Raw genomic sequence first — 21,050 nt, forward strand, 5'->3', positions numbered from 1 at the left:
TCCTGTTTGACCAATCTGATCTCTTTCTATTACAAGGTGACCTGCTCAGTGGATGAGAGAAAGGCTGTGGATGTGGTCTTCCTGGACTTTAGTAAGGCCTTTGACAAAGTGTCCCATAAATTCCTGCTGGAGAAACTGGCTGCCCATTGCTTGGATGGACTTACCCTGAAATGGGTGGAAAACTGTTTGGAAGGCCGGGCCCAGAGAGTGATGGTGAATGGAATTAAATGCAGTTGACGATCGGTCACCAGTGGTGTTCCTCAGGGCTCAGTTTTAACATCTTTATCAAAGATCTATATGAGGCGATTGAGTGCACACTCGGTAATTTTGCTGACAACACCAATCTGGGAAGATACATAGACCTGCTTCAGGACAGGAAGACTCTTCAGAGGGACCTAGACAGATTGAATCAATGGGCCGAGTCCAGTTGAACAAGGTTCAACAAGGCCAAGTGCTGCACTTGGGCCACAACAACCCCAGGCAATGCTACAGTCTTGGGACAGAGTGGATGGAAAACTGTCTGGCGGAAAAGGACCTGGGGATGTTAATTGACAGATGACTGAATATGAGCCAGCAGTGGCCAACTGTGTCCAGTTCTAGGCCCCTTACTACAAGAAGGCCATTGAGGTGCTGGAGAATGTCCAGAGATGGGCAACAAAGTTATTGAAGTGTCTGGAGAAGATATCTGATGAGGAGCAGCTGAGGGAGCTGGGGTTATTTAGCCTAGAGAAGATGAGGTTTAGAGGAGATATGATCACTCTCTACAGCTATCTGAAGGGCAAGTATAGTGAAGTGGGAGTTGGTATCTTCTCTCCAGTAATGAATGATAGAAGAAGAAATGTACTCAGGTTGCATCTGGTTGGACATTAGGAAGAACTTTTTCGCCAAGCATTGGAATGGATTGCCCAGGGAAGTGGTAGAGTCACCATCCCTAAAGATATTTAAAATACATAGGTGAGATGCTAAGGGATATGGTTCAGTTTAGTGATGGCTTGGCAGTGTTAGGTTAGTGATTGGACTCAATGATCTTAAAGGTCTTTTCCAGCCATAATGATTCTATGATCTTTAATAGTCAAATCCTAAACCTTTTTACTCTGTTTGCGGTTGTAATCTCCTGTATTGTATCAGGTTTTATTTCTTAGAGCAAATCTAGAATTACTTTTCAGTAATTCTATTTGATAGACCTATAAAAAATGATATTATAGAGTACTACTTCTTGAAGTTGTTTTATAGGTGACCTTAGAAGTCACTGAAGCATTATAGGGTAAAACAAAAAATGTTTATATAGGCTGTCTAGGATATCCTATGCCAGCAGTGCTGACAGACTTTGGCATAGTATCATGTTCAGTCTGAAAGAACTGAGCTACCTTATTTTTAGATATTAAATTTGTAGCACTCTGAACGTATTTAATAAATCAGTCACAAAATACTATCTTATAAATTTGTTCATTTTAAAGAAGACTTTGAAGTACGAATACATCTGTTTCAAGCTTGTTATCTAAAGACATCCAAATTGTTTTAAAATAATTTTTAGAGTTAATTTAATATGATATGCATTAGAATAAAAATACTTTAAGCAAACATAAAGAATACCCTTTAATATATATTTTGTGAAATAACAATTTTTATGACTTAAACATCTGGATGATTTTAGTTGGAGAGTTGTACATGCTTTCTAGTCAGACTTAATGCTACTAAGATGTGTTTGCCCCCCTGTTAAATTATGTCGAAGTGGAAGAATTAAGGAAGTTGAAAACTAAAACTAATGTTTTATCAGGAAGGAATATTTTATTTTTAAAATTGCTTACTTTATAATGTGTTCATAAAGTATATCCAGAAGGTGCATACAGATTACTAAGAATTTTTTACATTAATTGTATCTGATTGTGTTTTTATTATAATTTCTTATTCTCAAATTCACAATATACTTGGAATTTATGTGAATGAATACTATTTTTATGAAATTTAAAAAAAAATATAAAGCCTAAATATATAGTGTAATGCATAGTTTTTATTGTGCCTGTTGCCTCTCTTCCCTCACCCTGCCTTTTTTTTCTCATCTTAAACAAAAAGAAGTCCTCATAATTCAGTTAAGACATTGTGGTATGAAATGAATAAATTCCAAAGTCATTTCATACTGTGCTACATGCTGGTAGACTTAAAAGATTTGGATGGGTTTTTTTGGAACATCTGTTACAGTGCGATATTCTTTTAACCATAGTTCCAATGAAGTGCCATGAGGACTTGGGAGCAGACATGGGACAGTTGGTGGCTTACTTTTGTTTCCATCTGTATTTACTATGTTTAAAAAAAGAAAAGGAAAAAGAAAAAAAACCACCTCAAACCCTCTAGAAATTGCTTATCTCATGTGATATCTAATTTTATTTCTGTACATATGGAATGGAATGAAATTTAGATTTGGGAGTAGAGCTCCTTCCTTGTATGTTTACAACTGCTACTAACAAAGATGGTTATAATAGAGGCAAAATTTCATTTCAGAAAACAGTGAATTAGTAGATTTTGTTCAGACTATAGGTATTTTTATTCTAGGAGTGACACTTTTGCATTGAGTATTGAATATTCAACTGTTTTAAGTCATTCATCCATTTATATTGTCATTACTTATTTTTGCTTTCTGACTACTCTGGATTAAGCTCATCATAGAATCATCTTGATCTAGTTGTTTCTCTGGTGTCTAAAATAAGCTGCAATGTGCAATGTCACATGTCTAATCTGATATTGCTGGGAAAAGGGAATACTGTAATATGTAAAATATCTAAAAGATATCATAATATGTGTTTTGACAGATTGGCAAAATGAGATATGTCAGCGTTCGTGACTTTAAAGGGAAGGTCTTAATTGATATTAGAGAATATTGGATGGATCAAGAAGGTCAAATGAAGCCTGGCAGAAAAGGTATTGTTCTGCTTTGTATTATTTTGTATTATAACATTGTCTGCAGTTTGATGGAGAACTTTGTGTATCAGATTTTTATACTTTGTACTACATGGTATTTCAGAGTAATATCTTTACTTTTTAATAATTTATATTTTAACAAATGAATAATTATATCTATAGATTATAAACAAAAGCAAAGTGGTTTCATTTGCTTGAGTCTGTTTTCCTAAATGGATCCCCCATGATTTATGGAAAACAAGGCATTAAATATAAGGAAATTTGGTATGAGTTATATACATAGCCACACATTTTCCCATTGATTAAGTTAACTCAATTTCTTGCTTTTATTACAACTGGAAAGTTTCATTTAAACATAAGAAAAAACTATTTTATTGTAAAGGTGATGGAGCACTGGAACAGGCTACCCAAGGAGGTTGTGGAGTCTCCTTCCTTGGAGGTCTTCAACACCCGCCTGGACGCATTCCTGTGCGACCTGATCCAGGTGGACCTACTTCTGCAGGGGAGTTGAACTAGATGATCTCTAAAGGTCCCTTCCAACCCCTACCATTCTATGATACAAAAAAAGTCACTAAAAAGATTTGTTATTCTTTTCTATTCTAAATGATATGTAAATTTCTTTAAAACAATTATGATCTTCAGTTTCTATCAATTTTTTATTAAAATAATTAAAATATTGAATGTGACTTATTTTGTAAAAAAATATTTCAAGATTTTGGTTCAGGTGAAAATACTTCAAGTGTTCAAGTTTTGGTATTGTGCTTCTAATCTGCAATGCAACACAAACCATTGTACCTTTAATTGCTACTCCCTTACTACCTACTTTGATGGCATGTCTTCACTGAACCATTTTCAAAATTTTGCCACCTACAAGATGAGGATGTGAGGATAGTTGTAGTAGTAGTAGTAGTAGTAGTAGTACTCTCCTTAATGTCTCATTACTTCTTTTAGAAAAGCTTACTTTTAATCATTTTTCACATTGCACCAAGGAAAGAGGTAAGTATGAAACATCCTGTTCCGGAGATTGAAGACATTTAATGTAGAATCAACATTCTCCTAGTGTGTCTAGGAGAAAATAGGGGTTTGGAAAGCTTGAGAAATGTTTTCAACAGCTCTTAAATAACCACCGAGAATAGATTTGTATGAACAGGTGTACCAGTATTGTACAGGAAAATTTATTGGTTTGATACGTTGCTGCTACTTAACAGAAAAAATTGCTCCAATTTCTAAGAATTTTAAACTGCTGTGTTTTGAGGTGGAAATCAGAACTATATGCAGTTTGAGTGGTAAACTGCAATGAAACTTGATGGGTATGTCAAGTGACAAAAATTACATGATGTGGATAGAAATGTTTATTGATGTGTCAAAAAGATCTGATTTTTTATTGGGATAAAATTAATATTAGTCTGATATAGTGAGTCTAATGTTCCATTGATGCACTTATGAGCCACTTATCTGGCTATGCTGAAAACAGTATGAATAGTTGAAATTGTGTAATAAAATATAGGGAAAAAAAATCCAACAGTTAAGAATTGTTGTGTCAGATTGTTTCCAACAGCAAGTCTGAACTACATTTAGTTTATCAGATATCTCGTTCAGGGATATCTTGATGACATTTGATCTTCTAATAATGGTTAGTACACCTGGCCTAACTGTTTTCAGAAGAAACCTGCCCTCTAAAGACTGGTAGAAAACTGCTTAGAATAGCTCTGTGGAGACTGCTCACTGCTCTGATAAGTGGTGCTCTGATAAGACAGAGATGGTGAGCCCCAAAAATGGAATTCAAAATTTCACCTGTTTTCAGATCCTGCTCCACCTACAGGGAGAAAGCAATGAAGGAAGCCTGATCACTGAGGGGGAAAGAGTAGGGGTAAATAGTAGAAGAGCCTTGCTGGAGGGAGTATGGAGGTAGACCTATGAGTCTGTGCTTGCATAGAGCTGGCATAGAGATTTTAGGGGAAGAATGAAGAGACTAAAGCACATAGGAAATATGTACCTGGACTTGAACTTGAGGAAGTACAAATTTAGAACTGAGGAGTTGGGTTGTGGGGCACTGAATAATTAGAGATTGTCACTAGAAGCTATAGTGAACTTAAAGTGAAAAAATAACTTCAACATTGTCTTGTGAATGCTAGGAAGCGAAATAGAGTCTCTCCAAAATGTTGCTTATAGTACGTGTTATTCACAGTGCTTTAAGAAACAGGAGGAAAAAAAAACCAGTATTATGGTACTTTGAAAGTGCATAGAAGTTCAGTCCACAGAGGTATGGTTTTTAAGAGTCAACAGAATTATGATTGATTTCCTGCATTTCTTTTGCGTTGCCTTCTATCAAGGCCAGAGCTGTATTTCACTTCCTGTGTTTAGCCTAATATTTGTGAATGAATTTGTTTTACTGCACTAATTTTCTTCATAAGTTTAACTTGTCCAGAGAAAAGCTAAAGTCTAAAGTTAAACTGAAATGTTCCAAATGAGCAGTTTAACTTTGTAACTTAGATGGTTGTTACACTTTAAGGTAGCTTAAGCATTAATAGTCATTACGTAGACTTTGTGTATGAAACCAGCCTTGACAATAATTATTCAAGATCCCCTACTACAGTTTTCTTTTTATCCTAAGTATTTATTTTTAATGCATTTCAGGTATTTCTTTAAATCCAGAACAGTGGAACCAGCTGAAGGAACAGATTTCTGATATTGATGATGCAGTAAGAAAACTATAAATACAGAGCCATACAGAAACCTTTACAATTTTTGTTGTTTTAAGTGATTTTTTTACATTGGCTTTTGTTTTCTAAAACATTGTTTTCCAAGCTATTGTATATTTGGATTGCAAAACGATTTGTAAGATGAATACTTTTTTAATGTGCATTAAAAGTGTATTCTGAGTGAGACTATTTGTGTATACTTTACTAAAAGGAAATGTGTTACTTTCACCTCATGGTATAAAAAATGTCAAATAATATGTAAAGCATAGGTATTTATGGCCTTTTGATTGAAAATGTTTGCTGATAAGGCCACCTAATAGATTTAGTCTTTGTTTTAGTTTCAGTTTAGTTAACTGTTAATATGAATTTGTTTTTGTGGTTTCTTAAAATATCTCCTTTTTTTTTTTTATTTCATAGTCTTTGGTATTGCCCTGATAGCTTTCTGCTTTAAGACTTGATAAAAACAGTGAACACCTGGTAAAACACATTTTTGTAGATAATTTAAAATACTGTATTTGCTAATTTACCATATTTTTTCAGATGTAAACATTCCTGAGTATATAGGCATTTTTGCATCACTTGCATGAAGTGTTATGCTAAACAAAAGCCCTTGAATGCAAGCCACACAATATTTCTTCCCATTTTTCTATAGCTTGCTTGACTTAGAAAATACATTTAGCATTTATTCTTGAACCCTAGATTTTGGAATGTGATGCATAAACTTCTATAGTAATAGACATATACCTCAGAGTAAAATAATATTTAAAAGCTCAAAATGTGGTTATTAGGTATTTTTTTCAAGCTTTGCATTGAATACATACTGGCTAGTTAGTTTATAGGAAAGAACAGTTAACCTGTCTGTAGGGCTTTTCTTCATTTCAGAGTACTGTGTAAACAGCAATGCTTAAACTAGGCTGTAACATAGATTAAACAGGGTTAAAATTACTTTAGCCAAAATGTCTGGCTATCATGCTTCTGCCCTGTCCACCCAGCCTTGTGTGGCTTACGTGTGCACAACTGTTTTATCTTTTGTACAGAAGATACTTAGTGTTTACAGTGCAGTGCTGGTACACAGTGGATCGTGACTCTAGCGAACTTTGCTTGCCTACCAGCGTACTATTCTGGTAAGAGAAGCTTCTGTCCAGTGGAATTAGACTATTAGACTATTATCTATTAGACTAGATGCTGCCCCAGTTGAAGGACGTCTTGGTACGTGTCACAAACTATGAAATGAAGAAGGGATGTGTGAATATGACATTTGAGTAGAACTTGGAGAGATAAGGGGCATGCCAGTACAGAAGTTAATGGTGAAAGATCAAAGTTAGCTGACACATAATAACTACAGTGAAGAAATGTATGATAGCAGAATTGGAGAAGATATTATTTTCTGATTTAATTCAGTTAATTGAAGGAAGAAGATGAAACAACTTCATGAAACTTGAAATTTCAAGACCATATAGTAAATGTACAAGTTATTGGTTTGGCTGTAATTTTCCCATTCAATGTTAAATTTAATGTATTTTTAAAATTTTGCATACATAAACAGAATTTATTATTTGCTTAATTTTGGAACATCTTAATGTAGTTGTTTATATTGCAGACATGCATGGAAGTCCTATTCTGCTAAGTGCCATGTGCAGACTGTTCCTATGCCACAGAGTTTATAATTCAATCCAAATGGGTATTGAAGTGTGAGGAAGGATGATTTCATCAAATTAAACATATATTATTTAATTTAAATATTATGTCAGATACCTCCACCTACTTATCCATTGTTGACATAATTCAAATAAAGTTAAAATCTGGTTTTGTATAGCTCAGAAATCAGTTTTTAAGAACTGCTTGAGGGTGAATAAAAGGGTAAAGAGATGTTTTGTGGTAGAAGTTGCATTTTTTGGGCACAACATTATTTTTTGAGTGACTTAATTGCATGTTAGGGATTTTTGGGTAAAATAGAATAAATATGAAATATCTGCTAATATTTTCACAGATGAGTGAATGAAATACATTGCTTGAGATCACTATCAACAGATTCTAGGTGGGTTATTTTATTTGTGGTATGTATATATTTTTTTTCCTTTAAATCTGAATTTTTGCAACCAGATTTCACCCATTTTGCCTCAAAACTTTCATGTAGCTACTTCAAAGTGCATGATTATCATAATAGAGGGAACATTGTCCTCACTGAGACTACCATGGTATAGTAGGTCATTATATGGTAGTTGTAAATGTATTAAAGAAAGTGGAGAATTAAATTCATTCATTTGGGGGAGTAAGTGAAAAAATTTGAATAGAGTGATTAGTTCTCTTGTGGAAACTGATGATAGAGGTGTTCAAATAAATTAATATTTGTTCACCAAGAACCATTAATTCCTCTTATAGATAATGCCCTTGCTGAATTTGTGATGATAATTACTGGAGCTGTTTATCTATTTTACTTGAGAAAATTTGAGGCAGTTTGATTTTACTTAGCTTGTATGTTTAAAAATAGTTTTCCATCTGCCAGTTATGTTTCTGCCTGTAATAATGATAAATTATCATATATTTTACCTGTGCCAGTCTTAATGTCTACATGACTGTCCTACTAAATAGTAAATAATAAACTAGTCACTTTCACAAAGGAACTAACAATGGAATGTATTTCATTGTGAGGGAGTTCATTGTATGTCTGATGAGTGTCATGTTTTGACATGACAGCCATTTTTGGTAAGGAGGAAGAGGCTGTAAAGATGGCTCCTGTAAGAAGTTGCTCGAAACTCTCCCCAGCTCTGAGCAAGATCCACTTATGGGGCTGAGCCAATTAGACACCTCCATAATCACTTTTTAAGAAGAAGCCAGAAGAGGAGGGTTGCGGTCAGTTCATTACAGATGGACTTTGCCACTGCTTCTTCTCAGGGGGAGGCCTCCTCACACTTCCCACTGTGGTGTCCCTCTCCACAGGAGACAGTCCCTCACGAATTTCTCTAGCGTGGGTCCTTCCCATGGGATATGGTTCCTCGTGAACTGCTCTGGCATGGGGCCTCCCACAGTGGTAGCTCTTCACACACTGCCCCAACATGGGTCATCCACCAGGAGAACAGTCCTTCAGGTACCTACTGTTCCTGTGTGAGTCCCTCACAGAATCACAAGTCCTGACAGCAAACCTGCTCTGGCGTGGACTCCTCTCTCCCCACAGACTCCCAGGTCCTGCCAGGAACTAGCTCCAATGTGGGCTTCCCACAGAGTCACAGCTTCCTTCAGGCATCAGCCTGCTCCGGCGTGGTGTCCTCCACAAGCTGCGAATGGGTCTCCGCTTCCCCTGTTGTCCTCCATGGACTGCAGGGGTCAACCCACTTCACCACAGTCCTCACCAGAGGTCACAGGGGAGTCTTTCTTTCAGGGCCTAAGCTCCCTCCTCCCCCTCCTTCTCCACTGACCTTGGTGTCTGCAGAGATGTTTTCACATTCTCTCTCCCTGTTGCTGCTGCAGTTTAGCAACTGCCCAGCAACTTTTTCCCCTTCTCAAATATGTTATTCACAGAGGCGTTACCTCAGTTACTAATTGGTTACTAATTGATCAGGCCTTGGTCAGCTGCAGGTCCATCTTAGAATTGACTGGCATTGGCCCTATCAGCCAAAGGGGAAGCTTCTGGCAGCCTTTTGCTTAAAGAAGCCAGCCCTGTAGCCTCCCGCTACCAAAACCCGGCCCAGACAATACCACTACATCTTTACATCCTGTGTAGGCTAAAAAAATCTTATCTTAGCTTTGCAATAGTTCTCCTCAATATTATTAACTAAGGACATTACTCTGTTTTCCAGCAGTAGATTCTACTGGACCAAGTCCTAGATCTGCAAAAGGCCTTAGACTTTGATGTAGGATTTAGGCGACTAAACCCAACAGTTAGATCCTCAAAATCCCTATTCAGCTGTTTTGTAATCCTATAGGTGCCTAAAATCTGTAGGAACCAGAGATATTAACATCATTGCCATTGGGCAGGAGTGTTGATCTGCTAGAGGACAGGAAGGCTCTTCAGAGGGACCTGGACAGGCTGGAGTGATGTGCCGAGGACAATTGTACGAGGTTCAACTGCGCTACAGCTTCTCCTTCTCAAATATATTATTCACAGAGGCGTTACCTCCATTACTAATTAGTTAGGCCTGGGTCAGGTGCAGGGTCCAGCTTAGAATTGACTGGCCCTAACCCTATGAGCTACAGGGGAAGCTTCTGGCAACACTTTGTTGAAAGAAGCCACCCCTGTAGCCCCCCTCACTACCAAAAAACCTGTCCCAGGAAAAAGCACTACACTCTGTCATGCAGCACATGCAGGACAACCAGGTGATCAGGCCCAGTCAGTATGGGTTTATGAAGGGCAGATCCAGTTTAACAAACCTGATGTCCTTCTATGACAGGGTGACCCGCTTGTTGGATGAAGGAAAGGCTGTGGATGTTGTCTACCTTGAATTTAATAAGGCTTTTGACACTGTTTCCCACAACATTCTCTTAGGGAAATTGGCTGTTCTTGGCTTGGATGGGCATACACTTTCCTGGGTGAAAAACTGGTTAGATGGCTGGGTCCAAAGAGTTGTGGTCAATGGAGTTAAATCCAGTTGGCAGCCGGTCACGAGTGGTGTCCCCCAGAGCTCAGTACTGGGGCCACTCCTGTTTAACATCTCTGTTAATGATCTGGACGAGGGTATAGAGTGTACCCTTAGTAAATTTGCAGATGACACCAAGCTGGGTGGAAGTGTTAATCTCCTTGAGGATAGGGAAGCTTTACAGAGAGATCTAGATAGACTGGATGGCTGGACCAAGGCCAGTGTCATGAGTGTCATAAGGCCAAGGGCCAGGTCCTGCACTTGGGCCACAACAACCTCCAGCAGCGCTACAGGCTTGGGTAGGAGTGGCTGGAAAGCTGCCAGTCAGAGAGAGACCTGGGAGTGTTGATTGACAGCCAGCTGAACCTGAGTCAGCAGTGTGCCCAGGTGACCAAGAAGGCCAATGGCATCCTGGCTTGTATCAGGAATAGTGTTGTCAGTAGGAGTAGGGAGGTGATCATTCCCCTGTACTCGGCTTTGGTTAGGCCACACCTCAAATACTGTGTCCAGTTTTGGGCTCCTCTCTAAAAGAAGGACATTGAGGTGCTGGAGAGGATACAGAGGTGGGCTGCCAAGCTAATAAAGGATTTGGAGCATATCTCATATGAGGAACGGCTGAGGGATCTGGGACTGTTTAGCCTGGAGAAAAGAAGGCTCAGGGGAGACTTTATTGCTCTCTACAGCTACCTGAAAGGAAGTTGTAGTGAGGAGGGAGTCGGTCTTTTATCCCTCGTAACAAGCAATAGAACAGGAGGAAACAGCCTCAAGTTGCACCAGGTGTGGGTGCGTGTTTAATCGAAAAAGGATATGATTTGGACCAGCCAGATATTTGTTTAGTTTAAAGAGAGGTTACGGTTAAATAAACAGGGTTTGTATAGCAAGGGAGTTAGAAAGATATAAGAGAAACAAGTTGTAGGAATGCAATGTTGAGGGGCTGAAGTTGGCAAGCTGCTTCCAATCATTAGGAGCAGGTTCTGCATGCTCAGCATGTGAAGACAATAGAGTAATTGATTAAGCCTTGCGTGATCACAGGGGCAGAAGTAGCATATATAAGGAAGTAGAGAGCAAATGAAAGGCAGCTCTATATCAACCATGTTGGTTGTTTTGTCCATGTGTGTCCCTGCATGAACACTACTTGCTTCCCTGCAGCCAGGGGAGATTCAGGCTGGATATACTTGGAGGGATCTCATGGGATAAGATTCTAGAAGACAGAAGTGCCCATGAGAGCTGGTCAGTCTTCAAGCACCACTTCCTCCAAGCCCAGGATCAGTGTGTCCCAATGCGCAAGAAAGGAGGAAAAGGAGGTAGGAGGCCTCCATGGATGAGCAAGGATCTGATGGGACAACTCGGGCAGAAAGCAGCCATCTATGAGAGGTGGAAACAGGGACTGGCTTCTTGGGAAGAGAATAGGAACATTGCCAGGGCATGCAGGGGTGTAACTAGGAAGGCTAGAGCACTTCTAGAATTAAATTTAGCCAGGGAAGGTAAAGATAGTAATAAGGCATTTTTCAAGTACATCAGCAGCAGAAGGATGGCGAGGGAGAATGTGGACCCACTGCTAAATGCTGAGGGTGCCTTGTTGACAGAGAATGAAGACGAGGCTGAACTACTGAATGCCTTCTTTGCTTCAGTCTTTATGGCCAAGACCGACGCTCGGGAAGCCCAGTCCAGCCAGGATTACAGGATGACCAGGACAGCGGAGGACTTACCCTGGGTAGAAGAGAAAGAGGTTAAAGACTCGTTGGCCAAGCTTAAGGCTCATAAGTCAATGGGTCCTGATGGGATGCATCCTAGAGTGCTGAGAGAGCTGGCTAATGGGATTGCTAAGCCTCTCTCCATCATTTTTGAACAATCATGGAGGACAGGCGAGGTGCATGAGGACTGGAGAAAGGCCGATGTCACACTAGTCTTTAAAAAAGGCAGGAAGGACGACGCAGGAAACTACAAGCCGGTCAGTCTCACCTCCATCCCTGGAAAAATGATGGAACAACTCATCCTGAATGTTATCACTGAACATATGAAGGATAAGATGGTTATCAAGGAGAGTCAACATGGCTTCACGAAGGGGAAATCCTGGCTGGATGAGGGGAGAGCAGCGGATGTCATCTACCTTGACTTCACCAAGGCTTTTGACACGGTCTCCCATAACATCCTCATCGATAAGCTCAGGCAGTGTGGCTTAGATGAGTGGACAGTGGGGTGGATCGAGAGCTGGCTGAATGACAGAGCCCAGAGGGTGATGATCATTGGCACAAACTCGAGTTGGAGGCCTGCAGCCAGTGGAGTTCCACAGGGATCAGTTCTGAGGCCAGTCTTGTTCAACATCTTCATCAGCGACCTGGATGAGGGGACAGAGTCTACCCTCAGCAAGTTCGCTGATGACACCAAACTGGGAGAACTGGCTGATTCCCCAAAAGACTGTGCTGCCATTCAGCAGGGTCTTGACCGGCTTGAGAGTTGGGCAGAGAGGAACCTCATGAGGTTCAACAAGGACAAGTACAGAGTCTTGCATCTGAGAAGGAACAACCCCATGCACCAGTACAGGCTGGAGGTCGAACTGCTGGAGAACAGCTCTGCAGAGAGAGACCTGGGAGTCCTGATTAATAATAAACTAAATATGAGCCAGCAATGTGCCCTCGTGGCCAAGAAGACCAATGGCATTCTGGGATGCATCAAGAAAAGTGTGGCCAGCAGGTCAAGGGAGGTTCTTCTCACCCTCTACTCTGCCCTGGTGAGGCCTCATCTGGAGTCCTGTATCCAGTTCTGGACTCCTCAACTCAAGAGGGACAGGGAAGTGCTGGAGAGAGCCCAGCACAGGGCCACCAAGATCATCAGGGCACTGGAATATCTTTCATAGGAGCAAAGACTGCGGAAACTGGAGCTGTTTAGTCTAGAGAAGAGGAGATTGAGGGGAGATCTTATTAACATTTATAAATATCTAAATGTTGGGTGCCAGGCGGTTGGTTCATCCCTTTTTTCTATAGTAGCTAACAGGACAAGGGGTAATGGGATGAAGCTGGAACACAAAAAGTTCCACGTAAATATAAGAAAAAACTATTTCACCGTGAGGGTGATGGAGCAGTGGAACAGGCTGCCCAGAGGGGTTGTGGAGTCTCCTTCCTTGGAGTTCTTCAAGACCTGCCTGGACGTGTTCCTACGCAACCTTATCTAGGTGACCCTGCTTTTGCAGGGGGGTTGGACTAGATGATCTCTAAAGGTCCCTTCCAGCTCCTACCATTCTATGATTCTATGATCCTATGATATTAGGAGGAATTTCCTTACTGAAAGAGTTGTCAGGCATTGGAATGGCCTGCCAAGGGAGGTGGTGGAGGCACTGTTCCTGGAGGTATTTAAAAGATGGTTGGATGTTGAACTTAGGGAAATAGTGGTTGATAGGACTAGGACAAAGGCTGGACTTGATGATCCTAAAGGTGTCTTCCAGATGAAACTCTTCTATGATTCTCACATATTCTGGATCCTGGGGAGAAACAACCCCATGCACCAGTAAAGGCTGTGGGCTGACCTGCTTGAAACAGCTCTGGGAGTGCTGGTGGACAACAAATTAAACATGGGTCAGCAATGTGCCATTATGGCCAAGAAGGCAAATGGTATCCTGGGGTGTGTCAAGAAGAGTGTGGCCAGCAGGTCAAGGGAAGTTATCCTTTCTGTCTCCTCTGTCTTAGTAAGGCTACATGTGGAGTACTGTGTCCAGTTTTGGGCTCCCCAGTTCAAGAATGATGGAAAACTTCCAGAGAGAGTCCAGTGGAGGACTACCAAGATGATCATAGGACTGGAGCATCTCTCTTGTGAGGAAAGACTGAGAGGATGGAGCTGTTTAGCCTGGAGATGACTGAGAGGGGACCTTATCAGTGCTTGTAAATACCTAAAGTGTTGGTGTCAAGAGGATTGGGTGACACTTTTTTTCTGTAGTACCCAGTGATGGGACACGGGGTAATGGACACAAGCTAAAACACAGGAAATTCCATTTGAACATGAGGAGAAACCTCTTTACTGTGTGGGTGATGGAGCACTGGCACAGGCTGTAGAGAGGTTGTAGAGTTTCCTTCTCTGGAGGTTTTCAAAACCCACCTGGACACATTCTTGTGCAATGTGGTCTAGGTTAATGTGCTTTAGCAGGGGAGGTGGACTAGATGATGTCTAGAGGTCTATTCCAACCCCTACTATTCTGTGATTCTGTGATTTCCTTACTCTTAATATTGTGATGTAAATATGTGAAGACACCTGCTGAAGAACTGAAATAAATGTTCCTCAGCTCATGATGGTTTATCAAGGAAGCTTAAATTGTGCTGTCTTATGAGCAGAAGGTCATGCCATTAATCATGGGGGTAGCTTAAGGACTGTGAACTTTGTGATGCAGTTTTATCCTTAGCATGGTGCTTCATTGAACGAAAATTTTATATTTTTTTGTAAGATCTGCTTAATTTAATTTTCAATGTACTTTTTTCTTTGAATGAATCCATATATTTATGATTGATGGAATGGTAAATGAGGTAGGAACCGAGTTTGGGTTGAAAACTCAAGTTTTTAAAAACATTATTGTCTTTTGGAAGGAGGTGGGCTCTCCATAATAGAGTTTACTATAAAACTGCAAAAATTGGTGCAATGCACAGGCTATGTTCTTGGAATTCTCTTAAGTCTGTTTGATAGTGCTAAATAAGAAAAACATTTTATGCCTTCTTGACCAGATTCCTAGTAGACTACTGTTAGATATCAGTTCACTTGGGCAGAAGCTAAGGTAAGAACTGATGAAGTAAAGAAATGATAAGATTTTAACATAACTGTTACTTGTGTTGCATAGAGAATAGCTATCTAAAGAAAAACTGCTTCATGCTTTAAGAATTTAGATGTTTTCTGCTTTCACTAATAGGCTAATATGTCAGACCAATTTTCATAGAATCATAGAATGGTAGGGGTTGGAAGGGACCTTTAGAGATCATCTAGTCCAACCCCCTGCAGAAGCAGGTCCACCTAGATCAGGTCTCACAGGAACACATCCAGGTGGATCTTGAAGACCTTCTGTGGTAGTTTGAGCCTGGCTGGATGCCAGGTGCCCACCACACCGCTTTATCCCCCACCTCCTCAGCAAGCCAGGGAAGGGGAGAAAATAAGATGGGAGTCTCGTGGGTTGAGATAAAAGCAGTTTAATAAAGAAACAGCAAAGCCGTGCGCATGGGAAGCAAAGTAAAAGCAGATAAAGCTGTTACTCTCTACTTCCCATCAGCAGCGATGTCCGGCCACCTCCCGAGAAGCAGGGCTTCAGTACGCGTAGCGGTTGCTTTTGGAAGGCCAGCAATGAATCTCGCCTCCTTTTCCTGCTCCTCTCCCCCAGTTTATATTACTGAGCTGACATCATATGGTATGGAATATCTCCTTGGTCAGCCTAGGTCAGCTGTCCTGGCCATAGTCCCTCCCAAGATCATGCCCACCCACAGCTATTGGTGAAGGTGGGGGAAGGAATGCTGGAGGGACAGCCCTGATGCTGTGTGAGCGGTAGTCATAATATTGATATCAACAGTAAGCACAGCACTGCAGGAGCTGCTGTGGAAAATCACTACCATCCCAGACCCACTACACCTTCAAGGAAGGAGACTCCACAACCCCTCTGGACATGCTGTACTATGATTTGTAGTAAACTGTGGAAAATGTTTGAGCTCTTTGGGGACTTTTTTTTTTTTGAAAATAAATTATCTATCTCTTTTCCCCACTCCTATAAATTTGTTTATGCCTTGGTATTTTAATTTTGTGTCACTGTTTTGCAGGAAACTGAAATGATATTTTTTCTGTCATCACTAAGGAGTTTTGTAACTCCTTGTTTATTAACATGCTCCAATTGCAGTTTTTGAAAATGGACTTGCAACGGTAATGCTTGTATGCGTTGGTTGTTTGCTCTGTAGTCTGAGCACCTGTTGAAAAGAGACAGAAGTGTCTGTCAGGACTATAAAATTGCAAACTTGTGATAGGCCTTGTGAAAAGGTGAAGAGAGAGAAATGTATAGCTAAAGAAATGAGTTCCTTTCTGAACTTTTCAGGACATTTTCCAAAAACAATATTTCTGTCAATTTGAAGGCAAAAACTAACCTCAAACTGTTAAAAAATGCTAAGCTTAAATTTGGAACTGTTTCTATTCAAATGTGAATTCATCATACATGCCCTTTTCTAAATGTGATATTTTTGAGTTATAGCAATGATTTTTTTTAAAAAACCCTGCCTAGATAACACTGTTAATACGACAACATTTTTAAAGCTAATTGAATCTATAACAATATATAGTTTTTAAGGGGTTTTATATGTGTTTTTTATACTTTGAAACATTAATCTTGACTGAGTAGGTGTGCTGGTTTTGGCTGGGACAGACATAATTTTTTTCATAGTAGTTAGCTTGAAGATACATTTTGGGTTTATGCTGAAAACAGCATTGATATTACAGGGATGTTTTAATTATTGTTGAGCAGTGCTTGCATGGTGTCAAGGCTTTTCTGCTTCTCATGTCACCCCACCAGCAAGTAGACTGGGAATGCACAAGAAGTTGGGAGGGGACACAGCTAGGACAGCTGACTCCAACTGACCAAAGGGATATTCTAGACCATGTTATGTCATGCTCAATATATAAAGCTGGGGGAAGAAGGAAGGAGGGTGGGAAATGTTCAGAGTGACAGTATTTGTCTTCCCACGTACCTATTATGGGTGATGGAGCCCTGTTTTCCTGGAGATGGCCGAACACTTGCCTGCTGATGGGAAGCAGTGAATTAATTCCTTGTTTTGCTTTGCTTGCATGTGCAGTTTTGCTTTATCTTTTAAACTGTCTTGATGTGCAGAACAAACTCTATAACACAGTTAAGGGTTATAAAGCAGGTATGTATTATGCCGGTGGGTGCAAGGGAGATAACTCTGACCAACTTGAACACCCTATTGTCTAACAAGCAGCTACTTATAGTTTACAGATAGGGGTATACGTAGATGCCTACTACATATTCATAACCTATCCCCACTTCGTATTATGAGTTCTCTTTGAGCTTGCGCTTGCACAGTGCCTCCTGGTGGTCATGGACAGGAGTCTCAAGGATAAAGAAACCCTCATCTTCCTTGCAAACTCCCCCTGAACTCCATTTGTGTTCAGGTGCAGTTCCATCCCGATTGATTTCCGAGCCACAGAGCAGGATGCAGTAGGCTTTCTGTTGACATCCACATTCCAACTTCTTATCTGCTAATGTCTGCACACCAGCTCCTTCATTATCAACATTCAGGGTCTTCAAGGCCTTTACTGTGACAAATAGTTCGAATTTCAGTGAGCTAAGTCTTTTTTTATTATGATGTTGGTTTACAATGAACTGAGTCCTTCTAACTTCTTAGGTTTGTTTCCCCCCTGATGTTTATCTGCTTTTGCTCATCAGTCTTTATCTCAACCCATGAGCTTTCTCACTTTTAACTCTTCTGATTCTCTCCCCCATCCCACTGTGAAGGGAGTGAGCAAGTGACTGTGTGGTGCTTCAGTTGCTGACTGGGTTTAAATCATGACAGTAGGTAAGTTTCTATGAAGCTTAGTGAGAACTTTGGAGCCTTCCTCAGATGGAGGTTGCAACCTTGGCTGAAGGAAGAGACCTGTTAATTTCTTGAAGTTCTTGGACAAAGAGGCTACTGTGTGCTTTGAGCAATGAGTTTGATCTGCTGTATTGCCTCATAGCCTTGGTATTAGCTATATTAATGAAGGACACAACTGACATTTAGGTTTTGGTGTATTTATTCTATTGAATTCAACTTTGGATGGATATTTACCTTTTTTAATTAAATATTCTATTTAGTGTGGTTTTTGTCTTCAAGAGGACTGATATTAGAACATAGTAAAGAAATTTATAATTCCTCTGATACATAGTTTAGATAATTTTCCAATACTGTTTTGCATCTAGTTACATCTCTTCTTGAGGCATTGATTATGTACTTCTGTAGACATAATTGGTTCAGCATTAAGGATGTTCTGTTGCTAAGGAGATATTTTTTCATTATGGATCTTTCCAAGTGCAACATATATGGAGGTGTAAAAAGGGGAATAGAAGAACTCAAACCACTACTTTTCACATTAAAGGTCTACAAGTTCTGAATTTAAAATCTTTATATAAAACAATTTGACAATCTGATGGTAAATCAACAGTGTATGAGATATTTCAGAAAGATAAGACTTATTTTTCTGGGTAAACACTTTTTAGTAAGTGTTATATTTTCTTTAACAAATAATCGTACAAATCTCAATATAAGTGGCTACTAAATGTAAGTTCTGTGCTGACAACAATGCTTAAGTAATAATTCAGCATAGGTTAATACAGTATGTACATAGATTAGTACAGTGTGTACTGTAAATATAAATTTGTAAGTGGTACTAAGTCTTAATCTATGCATTTGGATTTCTTGCATATTATAAAGTAGAAAGATCATTGCAAGTTTTTGTTGAAGAATGGAAAATCTACAGGTATGCAGTCCATAATAACACTGTTATTGAATTTGAATCCTTCACTCTGGAAATATTTCTATACCTCCTAGATACTTTCTATACTTTGCTTCTTTAGAGGTCGACCTCCTCCATGTTTTATGGAGGACTCTATTGTGAAAAGAGTAAAGTCTGAAGCTAGCTCAGAGGGAGTATTAGGTTATGATGGCAAATAGTTTTGAATAAAGCTTGTTTGAGTGGTTTTTACTGCTGACTGCCAATAGTGCTGAGGCACTTTGAGCGTTTAGAAATGAAACATCTGTTGGAGTGCTTTCCTACACTTCTTGACATGTGAACCTTTGGTCAATACTTTGACTTTGGTGGGATAAGGATTTGAGTCATTGTTTTCAAAGTAATGAGAGTTGAAATTAAAAACATCGTCTTAAATAACACCCTCTTATTGTGTTAATGATGGGACCAGAGATATTAGAAAACAGTTGTCTTCAGCCCTCAGGAAAAACATTCCCATGTCAATTCCATTTGATGACTCAATTGGCCAATGTTTTGCAGATACAGTTTTGTTTTGCTGTGACTACATTGAGCAATATGTTAAAACAAGACAATATTCATTGTTCAATATATTTAGAATAACATATGTGTTTACTTGTTGGTAACAATTTTGTTTCAGCTTGTAAAAAATTTGTCAGAGCAATGAGATGAAAACCACTGTAGATCACACTGGACACATACTGCCTCCATTGCCTTGGGAGTTTGCTATTTCAAACAGCACTGAGCATTTACTCCTGTAAAACATGTGAAAATTTGAGAAGCATTTTGCAAAATTTGTGAAGATGGATTACAGAATCACACAATGGTAGAGGTTGGAAGGGACCTCTAGAGATGATCTAATCCAACCCTCCTGCTAAAGCAGGTCCACATAGATCAGGTCACACAGGAACACATCCATGCGGGTTTAGAAAAACTCCAAAGAAAGAGACTTGTAGGTACAAACATGACTTGGACTAGCCAGCTTGAATAAAGATGATAGGGACAAGTTAGTGCAGCTGGCAAGCTACTTCCAATTATCAGAAGCAGGTGGTGCAAGTTAACCAATTGAGCCCTGGGTGATCACATGGGCAGAAGCAGCATATAAGGAAGTAGCTAGAAAACAAAGGGTGGCTTTGAGTCAATTCTGTTGGTTGCAGTATGTTGCCTGTGTATGTGCATTACCTAGCTTCTCTACATGTTTGGATGGTGCACCGTTACAACACTTGGTGACCCCAACGTGATCAGCCAAATTTTTTGGATTAGAACCCTTGGCAGAAAATTGCCTGAATCCCTGCCTGAAAGACATCCGAAAAGTGAGCAGTCTAAAACCGGTATAAGCAGTAAGCAAAGAGGAAAACCCTATCGACACCCTCCAGGATATCCTTTCTGAGAAAGGATTAAACTATGAAAGAGAGATTTTGCTAAGACTTGTAAGATGGGGACAGGATGTAGGTTTCTTCACCTCCCCTTGGGACGTATATGAAATAGGTCATTGGGAAAATCTAGGAGACACGTTGAATGATGCAGTTGGGCTGTGTAAACTGATATCATCCATTCTACAACAGCTACAAGCTGAGCGGGCTGCGACTGCTGCCATGAACACAGAAAATACTATGCTATCTGCGTTCCTAGTAGACGCTAAGGAGATTCTTTGGAGGTGGTGACTTTATAGTACCATCGGATCCACCTTTAGAAGAAAATACCAAGAGATTCTTTGGAGGTGATAACAAAGTACCATCGACTCCACCTCTAGAAGAGGAAAATATGAATGTGAGCCCACCCCCCACTCGAACCCCCTAGAGCACCGTTCCAGGAGCTGAATGTGCGCACTGTTTCTCCTCCCTTCCCACCCACCCTTCCCCGTCCTGCCCTGTCCCATCCTGCTGCCATGCCTGAAGGACTACCTGGCAGAGAACGAAAATTATGCTTTGCCCATGACACTATGGATCTGCCATTGCCCCTGAGATCATCAATTCCTGAGTGTATTCCTCTTCCATCATCACCCCCAACATCTAGTGAAGGGGAAGATCAACAAAGACAGTTGTTACAGGAAGAATTAATAAGGCACGGAGAAGATATGAAACAGACTTTGGCCCACTTGGAGGAACTGATAGAAAAGACAAAAGCAACAGCTAATCAGCTGTTGAAACGACTTAACAAATTAACTAAACCAGAGATTAAAGTTTCAACCCCACAGGGGGTCAGAGACCCCCGGCTGGATGACTATGATCCGACTAAGAAATGGAGAGGCCTTATACGTGATGCGGTAATTGAAGAATTCATTCTGCAAGTCTTTCCAGTAATAACAGTATGTAATACTCCTGCGTGATGACTATGGATACTTTTGGATTGGAAGTTAGTAAGGGAAGGG

At 40.0% G+C, this 21,050-nt stretch overlaps 1 protein-coding gene across 2 annotated transcripts in view; it reads left to right on the top strand.

The window, feature by feature from the left end:
• Nucleotides 1-5,926, top strand: part of LOC133628541 (activated RNA polymerase II transcriptional coactivator p15-like) — a 42,353-nt gene extending 36,427 nt beyond the window's left edge. For both annotated transcript variants that reach the window (XM_062016849.1, XM_062016850.1), the window contains exons 4-5: nucleotides 2,808-2,916; nucleotides 5,554-5,926. In XM_062016849.1, coding sequence (XP_061872833.1) covers nucleotides 2,808-2,916; nucleotides 5,554-5,633 — 189 coding nt within the window. In that variant the 3' untranslated portion in view covers nucleotides 5,634-5,926. The remainder of the gene's footprint in view (nucleotides 1-2,807; nucleotides 2,917-5,553) is intronic.
• Nucleotides 5,927-21,050: the final 15,124 nt, after the last annotated feature.

This window comes from Colius striatus, chromosome W (assembly GCF_028858725.1).
Source record: "Colius striatus isolate bColStr4 chromosome W, bColStr4.1.hap1, whole genome shotgun sequence".
NCBI classification, from domain to species: Eukaryota; Metazoa; Chordata; class Aves; order Coliiformes; family Coliidae; genus Colius; species Colius striatus.